The 11,701-nt window shown below is 42.9% G+C and overlaps 1 protein-coding gene across 2 annotated transcripts in view; it reads left to right on the top strand.

Annotated features, from left to right (window-relative positions):
* The first annotated feature begins 8,075 nt into the window (after positions 1-8,075).
* Positions 8,076-11,701, top strand: part of CPN1 (carboxypeptidase N subunit 1) — a 40,486-nt gene continuing 36,860 nt past the window's right edge. For both annotated transcript variants that reach the window (XM_053585429.1, XM_053585430.1), the window contains exon 1: positions 8,076-8,581. In XM_053585429.1, the coding sequence (XP_053441404.1) occupies positions 8,359-8,581 (223 nt within the window). In that variant the 5' untranslated portion in view covers positions 8,076-8,358. The remainder of the gene's footprint in view (positions 8,582-11,701) is intronic.

Below are 11,701 nucleotides of genomic sequence, written 5' to 3'. Positions count from 1 at the left end.
TCTGGGAGTGCCCTTTGGTCAGGGCCTACACAGCCATCTACAGGGCTGGGTTCCCAAGACTGGACTTAAGATGCTGGGAGCACATCAGACAATTAAACTTTCAGTTCAAGCCTCTCCCACGCTCCAAGAGCCCAAGACTTAAGGAATTCGGGAGTGTATTCATTTCGAATTGCTATGATAAAAAATGAGTGCAAATGTGATGGCTTAAAACAACACAAATGTATTATCTTGAAGTTCTAGAGATCAGAAGTTTGTGATGGGTGTCAATTGGACTAAAATCGAGGTGCTGGCAAAGTATGCTCCTTTCTGAGACTCTAGGGGAGTGTGTTTCCTTGCCTTTTACAGTTTCTTATTTTTTTCTTTCTTTTTTGAGACAGAGCCTTACTTTGTCACCCTCGATAGAGTGTTGTGATGTCATAGCTCACAGCAACTTTCAACTACTGGGCTCAAGCAATTTTCCTACCTCAGCCTCCGGAGTAGCTGGAATTATAGGCACCTGCCACAACGCAGCTATTTCTTCTTTATTTTTATTTCTTTCTTTCTTTTTTTTTTTTTTCTTTGAAGACCAAGTCTCCTTTGTCGCCCTTGGTAGAATGCTGTGGCATTTCAAGTGTTTCTCTTGCCTCAGTCTCCCAAGTAGCTGGGACTAAGTCGCCTGCCACAATGCCCAGCTATTTTTAGAGATGGAGGTCTCGCTCTTGCTCAGGTTGGTCTCAAACCTGTGAGCTCAGGCAATCCACCCTCCTTAGCCTCCTAGAGTGCTTGGATTACAGGCATGAGCCACCGTGCCAGCCCCTTTTATAGTTTTCAGAAGATGTTCACGTTCCTTGGCTAGTGGCCTTTTCTTCCATCTTCACAGCCAGCTACGGTTGGTCAGCCTTTCTCACATCTCGTCACTGCCTCTCTCCTCCTTCTGCCAATTGTAAGGACACTTACGATTACATAGGGCCCTCCTGGGTATCCCAGGATAATCTTTTCATGTCAAGATCAGCCGATTAGCAACTTTATCAGTACCTTGCCAGGTAACATAACATTTCACAGTTTCCAGGCATTAGAACGCTGATGTGTCTGGGAGGGCCATTAATATGCCTACCACATGGGGAGGAAGGACTCTAGAAATGCTCTCATTCAACTTCCACTGTTCTCCAGCAAGCCCTCCCAGACTCCCCAAAACTAGGTTAGGTGAACCTGCACGGGTAGTCCCAGGTGGTGACAGCCCTCAGCGTTGTGCTTACTTCTCTGTATCTTTGAAGAGAGAGGCTGCCTTTTTCTTTTCTTTTCTTTCTTTTTTTTTTTTTTTTTTTGAGACAGAGTCTCACTTTGTCGCCCTCAGTAGAGTGCTGTAGTGTCACAGCTCACAGCAACCCCCCAAGTAGCTGGGACTACAGGAGCCTGCTACAACGCCCGGCTATTTTTTTGTTGCAGCTTGGCTGGGGCCAGATTTGAACCCATCACCCTTGGTGTATGGGGCTGGCGCACTACTCACTGAGCCATAGGCACCAAGAGAGACTGTCTTTTTCATTCTAATGGTGCCTGCATCTTCTCTAAAAGGTAAACACCACATAAACAGGATCTTTGCTGGTTTTGTTCAAGATCAAAAAGGATAGTATATATAAAGCCTTTGGCCTTCAGTAGTAAAGGTTTTATATATAGTTGCTAACACATGAATTGAATTCCCATCACCTAGCATGGTCTCTAACACAGAGTATATGCTTAATGATGTTGCTGCTGTGATTGCTCCTGCGAATAATATTTACTGAACCCTTACTGTGTGTCAGGCTTTGTGTGTATCATCTTATTTGATCCACACAACAACTCGAGAGGGAGAAGCTGTATTTCCCCATTCTACACAGAAGAAAATTGAAGTTTAGAGAAGTTAAGTCATTTGCCCAAGGTCAAATGGCCTAAGAAAGGGTTGAACTTGGATTAGAAATCATTATCCCTGGGTCACTCAAGCCCATGCACCTTTTACTTCTGTTGACTTTGGGCTGTTTTATGTGCCTTCTGGCTTCAGGGCATATGTCAAATTCCATGGAAGCCACCCAACCTGAGCCTTGAGAATTCCTGTTTACAGAGGGTTTTCTCTGATTACAAGACCCCATGGTGCAAACAAGTAGGGAGGGGCATCCCTCTCAGAGGGAATGGAATTCATCTGTTTAGCATGAACAAGGTTCCTACAAAGAGCTACAAGCACATTTATTAGAAAAGTGGGCATTCTTTCTACAGAAAAACAACTGGGGGTTTTCCAGGGGTCATAAGTCAAGGGTTTAATGTGTGACAGCCTTAGGGATAGTCTCTCAGCCTTTCCTCTTGATTTTCACCTTTACCACTGGGATAATAGGATTGCCTCAGAAAATTGCAGGATTTTAGCAGTGGGTACAGGCGACAGTTTTATTACTACTGCCAACTTAGTACTTATCTTGGGCCAACCCCCTAGACTGACTGACTGTGAACCAGATTGGCCTGGCTGCATAGTGTTCACCCAGAAGGAATAATTGTCTTTATTGACTGGTTATAAAAAGCATAGGATTTTCAATCAGGTATGGTGGCTTATGCCTGAAATCCCAGCACTCTGGGAAGCCCAGGCCGGTGGATTGCCTGAGCTCACAGTTTCAAGAGCAGCCTGAGCCAGAGCGAGATCTTATCTCTAAAAATAGCCAGGTGTTGTGGAAGGTACCTGTAGTCCCATCAACTTGGGAGGCTGAGGCAAGAGAATCAATTGAGCCTAAGAGTTTGAGGTTGCTGTGAGCTATGACACCATGACACTTTACCAAGGGTGACAAAGTGAGATTCTGTCTCAAAAAAAAAAAAGCATAGGATTCTGGGGGGAAAGTTTGCTAAAGATAGAACAGCAGAATGCAAGGGGGAAAGTCAATAATGGGTTCATTGATTGATCCATTCATTCAGCCAGCATTGAGCCCTTGTGCCCAGCTCAGTGCTAGAGGCTGAAGATCACCCAGCAGGGCAGGAGCAGCATGCCAGCAGGGTTGTACTCCACCTGAACACCTAACGCCCAGCACAGGAACCACGGGTAAAAACAGGAGATGCGAAGCCTGAGGGTAGAAGACCCAAAACCTGAAGCTGGGTTGAGTTACCTAGGAAAATCGCATGAACAAAAGCTTGAGGGCAGGCAATCCTCTGAAGACAGTAGTTGGCATGATAGTGCTCACTGGAAAGAGGGTCGGATGACATGTGCAAATGGACCTGGCAGGAAGGACGTGAAGGCCATCTGAGGCATTTCAATTTTATACTATAATAAATAAGTGAGTATGTATATATAGCATTGAAGATCCATTGAAACTTTTTTCAAAAACAACTTTATTTAGGTATAATTTTTATACCTCAATACGAAAAGGTGTACTGGGCGGCGCCTGTGGCTCAGTCAGTAAGGCACCGGCCCCATATACCGAGGGTGGCGGGTTCAAACCCGGCCCCGGCTGAACTGCAAACCAAAAAATAGCTGGGCATTGTGGCGGGTGCCTGTAGTTCCAGCTGCTTGGGAGGCTGAGGCAAGAGAATCGCTTCAGCCCAGGAGTTGGAGGTTGCTGTGAGCTGTGTGATGCCATGGCACTCTACTGAGGGTGATAAAGTGAGACTCTGTCTCTACAAAAAAAAAACAAAAGGATGTACTGCAAAATTCACCCTTTTTAAGTTTACAATTAAATTATTGTTAGTAAATTCACGAAGTCACCATCTATTACAGTGGTTCTCAACCTGTGGGTCATGAACCACAGGAACTGTATTAAAGGCCGCGGCATTAGTAAGGTTGAGAACCACTGATCTATTGTTAGAACATATTCATCACTCTGGCCTGCTTATAGTAAATTTCCTGACCTCCAGGCAAATACTATTTTAATTTCTGTCTCTCTATGTTCACCTTTACAATTCATTTCATGTAAATGGATTCATATACAATATATGGTTTCTTCACATCTGGCTGCTTTTCCTTAGCATCGGGTTTCTGATGTTCATTCACTTTGTAGCATGTATTAGTATTTTATTCCTCTTTATTGTTAAATAGCGTTAATTACATGGATAGACCACATTTTATTTATCTATTCACCAGCTGGTAGACATTTGGGTGTTTCCACTTTTTGGCTATTATTAATAATACTTCTATGAACATTCTTGTGTGCAAGCCTTTGTTCTCATGGGTAGGTGTCCAGGAATAAAATTGTTCAGTTGTATGGTAAATTTATATTTAATTCTTTGAGGCTATACTTAATTGTGTGTATTTAATTTTTTGAAACAGTTTTATTGAAATAAAATTTGTATACCATAACATTCACCTTTTTTAAGTGTGGGATTCTTATAATTTTTTTAAATTTAAAAATTTTTTTTTTTTTTTAGAGACAGAGTCTCACTCTGTCACCCTTGGTACAGTGCTGTGGCGTCACAGCTCACAGCAACCTCCAGTTCTTGGGCTTAGGTGATTCTCTTGCCTCAGCCTCCTGAGAACTGGGACTACAGGCACCCACCACAATGCCCAGCTATTTTTTTGTTGCAGTTTGGCGGGGGCCAGGTTCGAACCTGCCGCCCTCGGTATATGGGGCTGGCGCCCTCCCCACTGAGCCACAGGTGCTGCCCTTAAGCATGGAATTCAATGAAATTTAATAGAGTTATAGAGTTGTACACCCATCACCATCACCACATCTATTTTATTTATTTATTTTGGTGGGGGGAAAGAAGGGACAAAGGGAGAAGAAGGGAAGGGAGGAGGAGAGGACAAAAAGGAGAGAGAGGAAAGGGCCACCACATCTAATTTTAGAACATTTCTATAACCCTGAAAAGAAATCTGGTGTCCATGTATAATTGTTCTACATTCCCACTCCAGCCCTGCGCAACCTCTAATATACTTTTGTCTCTAAATATTTGCCTTTTCTAAACAGTTCATGTGAATTAAGTTACATAGTATACAGTCTTTTGGGTCTGGCTGCTTTCACTGGGGATAGTAAATTTAAGATTCATCCATGTTGTACAATGTATCAGTATTGCTCTCCTTTTTATTGTGAAATAATATTCCATTATAAGGACATGATGTATTTTATTTATCCAGTCAGCAGTTAATGAACATTTGGGTTATTTCCACTTTTTATTATTTGTGAATAATACTGTCATGGACATTCATGTACAAGTTTTGTGTGGATGTATGTTTTCATTTCTTTTGGGTAGATACCTAGAAGTGAAATCTCTATGTTATATAGTAAGTATATATTTAACCTTAAGAAACTGCCAAACCCTTTTCCAAAATGGTTGCACCATTTTTACATCCCCATAAGCAATATACGGGTGTTCCAGTTTCTCCCGTTCTCACCAGCACATGTTATTGTTGGTCTTTTGATTATAGCAATGCTAGTGGAGATGAAGTGATATCTCATGTGGTTTTAATTCACAGTTTCTTCATGACTAATGATCTTTATTTTTCTTTATTTTTTTATTTATTTATTTTTGAGACAGAGTCTCACTTTGTTGCCATTGGTAGAGTGCCATGGTGTCATAGCTCACAGCAACCTCAAACTCTTGGCTCAAGTGATACCTTTGCCTCAACCTCCTGAGTAGCTGGGACTACAAGAGCCTGCCACAACACCCAGCTATTTTTAGAGACAGGGTCTTGCTCTGGCTCAGGCTGGTCTTGAACATGTGAGCTCAGGCAATGTACCTGCTCGGCCTCCCAGAGAGCTAGGATTACAGGCATGAGCCACTGTCCCTGGCCACCAAACATGCTTTATTAGCCACTTGTATATCTACCTTGGTGAAATGTCTATTCAAATCTTTTGCCTATTTTTAATTTTTATTTTAAGTCCTGAATAGGCATGATTTTTTTTTTTTTTTTATTGTTGGGGATTCATTGAGGGTACAATAAGCCAGTTACACTGATTGCAATTGTTAGGTAAAGTCCCTCTTGCAATCAATATAGGCATTATTTTTATTCATTTATTTATTTTTAATTATTTGTTATTAAATCATAACTTTGTACATTTATATATTTATGGCGTTCAGGGTACTGCTTCAATAAACAATGTGAAATGTTTACATTGAACTAAGTAACACATCCATCACAATTATACTCATTTCTTTTTTTTTGCAGTTTTGGCCGGGGCTGGGCTTGAACCCACCACCCCCGGTATATGGGGCCAGCACCCCACTCCTTGAGCCACAGGTGCCGCCCTATACTCATTTCTTAATAGTTTTGAAATGTACCATTGCATCATACACATTAGGTGAGGTCCCCCCAAATACCCCCCTCCTCGCATATGCCCCCTCCCCTCCTGTCTCTCTCCTCTTGCCTTCTACTTTCTGGACTATAGTTATGTTTTGTCATTCATATAAGTGTGTAGGTGATTATATATTGATTTCATAGTAGTATTGAGTACATTGGATACTTTTTTTCCCATTCTCAAGATACTTTACTAAGAAGAATATGTTCCAGCTCCATCCAGGTAAACATAAAAGATGTGACGTCTCCATCTTTTTTATGACTGCATAGTATTCCATGGTATACAGATACCACAATTTGTTAATCCATTCATGGGTTGATGAGCACTTGGGCTGTTCCCATGTTGTGGCTATTATGAATTGGGCTGCAATAAACATTCTGGTGCAAATGTCTTTGTTGTAAAATAATTTTTGATCATCTGGGTATATACCTAGTAGAGGAATTGCAGGATCGAATGGTAGGTCTACTTTCAGTTCCTTGAGTGTTCTCCAAACTTCTTTCCAAAAAGGGCGTATTAGCTTGCATTGCCACCAGCAGTGCAGAAGTGTTCTCTCTTCTCCGCATCCATGCCAACATCTGTAGTTTTGGGATTTTGTGATGTGGGCTAATCTCATTGGAGTTAGATATCTCAAAGTGGTTTGATTTGCATTTCTCTGATGATTAAGGATGATGAGCATTTTTTCATGTGTCTGCAGGCCATGTGTCTGTCTTCATCAGAGAAGTTTCTGTTCAAGTCTCTTGCCCCATGGAAATCGGGTTATTTATTCTTTTCTTATTGATTAGTTTGAGTTCTCTGTAGACTCTAGTTATCAGACCTTTGTCAGAGACATAACCTGCGAAAATCTTCTACCATTCTGAAGGTTGTCTGTTTGCTTTACTTACTGTGCTCTTGGCTGTGCAAAAGCTTTTTAGTTTGATCAGATCCCAGTAATGGATTTTTGGTGTTCCTTCAATTGCCTGGGGAGTCCTCCCCATAAAGTATTCTCTCAGGCTAATTTTTTTAAGTGTTTCCCTGTACTCTCTTCTAGTATTTTTATAGTTTCATGTCTTAAGTTTAAATCTTTTATCCAGTGAGAATCAATTTTTGTTAATGGTGAAAGGTGGGGGTCCAGTTTCAGTCTTCTACAGGTCGCCAACCAGTTTGCCCAGCACCATTTGTTAAATAGGGAGTCCTTCCCCTACTGAATATTTTTGATATTTTGCCTATTTTTTAATTAGGCTGTCTTCTCAACATGTTGTAAGGGTCTTTCTGTGTTATGAATGTGTCATCCGATATATAATTTATAATTGTTTTCTCACTTCCTGAGGCTTATTATTTTCATTTTCTTAGTAATATTTACTGAAAGTTTTTTTTTTTTTTTGAGACAGAGTCTCATTATGTTGCCCTCAGTAGAGTGAGGTGGCATCATATCTCACAGCAACCTCAAACTCTTGGGATTAAGTGATTCTCTTGCCTCAGCCTCCCAAGTAGCTGGGACTACAGGCGCCTGCCACAACGCCCGGATAATTTTTGTTGCAGTTGTCAGTTTTGTTGTTTAGCTGGCACAGTCTGGGTTCAAACCCGTCACCCTCGGTGTATGTGGCCAGTGCTGTAACCACTAAGCTATAGGCACCTAGCCTGATGAAAGATTTTTAAGGGAAAAAAGGTCAAGACAGTGCTGTGCTTCAGAAAAATAGTCTGGCACAGCATGTAGGATGAATGAAAAGGGACAGAGAGCCCTTTTTGTAAGTTGTAATAAAGGGAACAGGAGCAGGCCAAATTCCTTAAAATTCTCTGGAAGTCAGAGGGTTAAAATAAGGTATTTATTGAAGCCTGTTTACAGTTCAGTTAACCAGTAAACCAGAGTCAGTGAAACTACTGGTCTGGGGAAATGCAAAACCTTTCCAAAGGTTTTTCTTGGTTAGGAGAAGAAGAGAAATGAGCGAGAGGAATGACTATTCCAGAGCTACATGAATAATTTCCAACTTCTGGAGGAACAGTTCTGAACGTCCTTCCAGGCGCTGTCACGCTGGTGTTTCCTGGTGGGGAACTAGGAAGCGAGCTGGTTGTAGGCCCCTGGGACTTCCAGGCAGGTGAAGAGGCCAGGCTGTTTGGAGAGGTGGAGCGCATTGCAGCGACTCTCTTTGGAAAAGCCCAGAAGATGTCAGAGCTGCTCTCAGTCTTCCTCCGCCTCCTCTTTCTCTTCAAGGTGGTTGCCCCGGTAACCTTTCGCCACCACCGCTATGATGACCTTGTCCGAACGCTCTACAAGGTGCGCAACGAATGCCCCCAAATCACGCGGGTCTACAGCGTCGGGCGCAGCGTGCAGGGGAGACACCTCTATGTGCTGGAAATCAGTGACTACCCTGGAATCCATGAGCCCTGTAAGTCCCGAGCAGTTGCTGGGGCGGGTCCTCCCTTATGAGGGTGGTTTCTGGGGAGGTCTGAGCAACCCCTCACCTAGCCAGTCCGCACTTTCTCAGCCTGGCTAAGCATTTCCTTCTTAGCCCTCAAACTGCCCCTGAGGATTTACAGGCAAGCGGCACAACCCCAATTTAGGTTCCAGCCTCCCCCTCCTTTTGGGGTTCTGTTTGATCAAAACCTTAATGGTAAAGGTCGAGTTTTCTTCCCTTCTTGGGTCCCATTCCCTTCCTTCCCTGCCTCGATACTAATATTGATTAGTATCTTCTTTTCCCCTTGATACTAATATTGATTCTTTCACAATCCAATGGCTCTGAAGACTTGAGGAGAAACAGTTAGCCCTTCTAGTTTTGCCAGGAAATTTAGAAATGTTTGGAGACATCTCTTTCAAAGTGACAGTGTAGTATCCTAGAGGGAGTTTGAGGGCTGGGATATTAGTTTTACTTACTAGATTCCTTTTTTTTTTTTTTTTTTATTAAATCATAGCTGTGTACATTAATGTGATCATGGGGGCACCATACACTAGTTTCATAGACCGTTTGACACATTTTCATCACCCTGGTTAACGTAGCCTTCCTGGCTAGATTCTTTTTTGTTAGTTTGTTTCTCTTATAAAAGCAATTAATGGGCTGAGCGCCAGGCAGTGGCTCACGCCTGTAGTCTTAACACTCTGGGAGGCCAAGGCAGGTGCAATGCCTAAGCTCACAGGTTTGAGATCAGCCTGAGCCACAGTGAGACCCCATCTCTAAAAATAGCCAGGTGTTGTGGCAGGTACCTATAGTCCCAGCTACTTGGGAGGCTGAGAATCACTTGAGTCCAAGAGTTTGAGGTTGCTGTGAGCTATGATGCCACAGCACTCTACTGAGGGTGACAAAGTGAGACTCCGTCTCAAAAAGCAATTTAGCCTCGGTGCCCATAGCACAGTGGTTACGGTGCCAGCCACATACACCAAGGCCAGCAGGTTCGAACCCAACCCAGGCCAGCTAAAACAATAATGACAAATTGCAACAACAACAACAAAAGCCAGGCGTTGTGGCGGGCACCTGTAGTCCTAGCTACTTGGGAGGCTGAGGCAAGAGAATCCCTTAAGCCCAAGAGTTTGAGGTTTCTGTGAGTTGTAATGCCATAGTATTCTACCGAGGGTGACATAGTGAGACTCTGTCTCAAAATTTTTTTAAAAAACAATTTATGAAGGGGTGGGTGGGGAGGGGTTGTGGGGCTGGGGCCTCACTTCCCCTCCTCCCCCTTTCCCTGGTCCCCTATCCCTGGGGCCGTTTGTTAAAAAAGAGTAATAAAAGGATTTAAAAAAAAAAAAAAAAACAATTTATGTTTGGATTAAAAAATAGAAATTGGATCAGGAAAAATAATAAAACTCACGCCAAATCCCACCACTCAGAGATAACCATTGTTAACATACTGATGTGCATCCTTCCAGACTTTTTTCTATGCATATTTAACCCCCATCACACAAGCACTCATAATTGTTTTATAAAAATGGGATCATATTGCTGCAGCTGCCCTTCCCATTTCATAGTCTGTTAATGATTAGCATCCGTGTCTGTAAATGTAGATCTATATCATGATATTTTTGGCTCAAAAAATATCTCAAAATATCTCATTACATGATTGTATTGAACTGTTCATGATGGACACTGAAGTTGTTCCTACTTTCTCACTGCTTTACTTAGAGCAACTGAAATGATATTCCAGTTAAGTCAGTTTCTCCCTCAAACTGTCAACTTCAAATCTCTCTTTACCTCTCCACTCCTCTACTCCGCTCCTCTATCTGTCCGTAATCTGAAGGACAGATTATGCTGTGCTGATCCCTCTACCCCCAGCCCTAGTCCTACTCCATCACGACCTGCCCAAATTATTGCACTAAACTCCTTACTGGTCTCCTGACCCCTAACTGCCACTCTCTGAAACTTCCATTTGGCACACAGATACCAGAATAATTTTCCTAAATACTGACATTATCTCACTCTCCTGCTTTAAAAAGCTGGTCATGGCAGCTTCAGAAAATTACATAGGGGAGCTGGGCACGGTGGCTCGTGCCTATAATGCTAGCACTCTGGGAGGCCGAGGTGGATGGATTGCCTGAGCTCACAAGTTGGAGAGCAGCCTGAGCCACAGTGAGACCCCATCTCTAAAAATAGCCAAGTGTTGTGGCGGGTACCTGTAGTCCCAGCTACTTGGGAGGCTGAGGCAAGAGAATCGCTTGAGTCCAAGAATTTGAGGTTGCTATGAGCTATGATGCCATGGCACTCTACCAAGGGTGACAAAGTAAGACTCTGTCTCAAAAAAAAAGCAAAAGCAGCACCTGTGGCTCAGTCGGTAAGGCGCCGGCCCCATATACTGAGGGTGGCGGCTTCAAACCCGGCCCCGGCCAAACTGCAACCAAAAAAAAAAATAGCCGGGCGTTGTGGTGAGCGCCTGTAGTCCCAGCTACTCGGGAGGCTGAGGCAAGAGAATCGCTTAAGCCCAGGAGTTGGAGGTTGCTGTGAGCTGGGTGAGGCCACGGCGCTCTACCGAGGGCCATAAAGTGAGACTCTGTCTCTACAAAAAAAAAAGCAAAAGAAAATTATATAGGGGGGACTTAAGGAAGGTTATGAGGTTACATGGGGATGATTGCCTTGCTTTGAAGCTGCCCTTACATAGCAAAAAGCTTGCTTCTAATCAGATCAGATGTTCATTGTGGAAGCTCGAAGATGTTAATGGAGATTATAAGGTTAGCCCTCAACTCCAGCTCCCTTCTTGGTGCCCCTGTACTTTCTAGCATTCAAGGCCTTTAAGGCCTTCTTTGAAGCTTCATGTAACACTAGCCCTCATTGAGCCCTCTTTTCTCTGAAGCCGTGTAACTTGAGCTGTTCATCCATCCATTCATTCATTAATTCCACAAATACTGATACCTACAATATACAAGCACTTTTGTAGACTCTGGAAGGAAAGAATAAAACAAAAACCCTGCCTCCCTGGGTCTGAATTCTAGTGAGGTAAGACAGCAGTGAATGGGTAACTAAATTAGTAAGTATTCTGTGAGATGGAAATAAGTACTACAGAGAAATCTTAATCTGGATGAGGTA

This window comes from Nycticebus coucang, chromosome 3 (genome assembly GCF_027406575.1).
Source record: "Nycticebus coucang isolate mNycCou1 chromosome 3, mNycCou1.pri, whole genome shotgun sequence".
In the NCBI taxonomy this organism is placed as follows: domain Eukaryota; kingdom Metazoa; phylum Chordata; class Mammalia; order Primates; family Lorisidae; genus Nycticebus; species Nycticebus coucang.
This window is presented reverse-complemented; position numbering and strand designations above follow the sequence as displayed.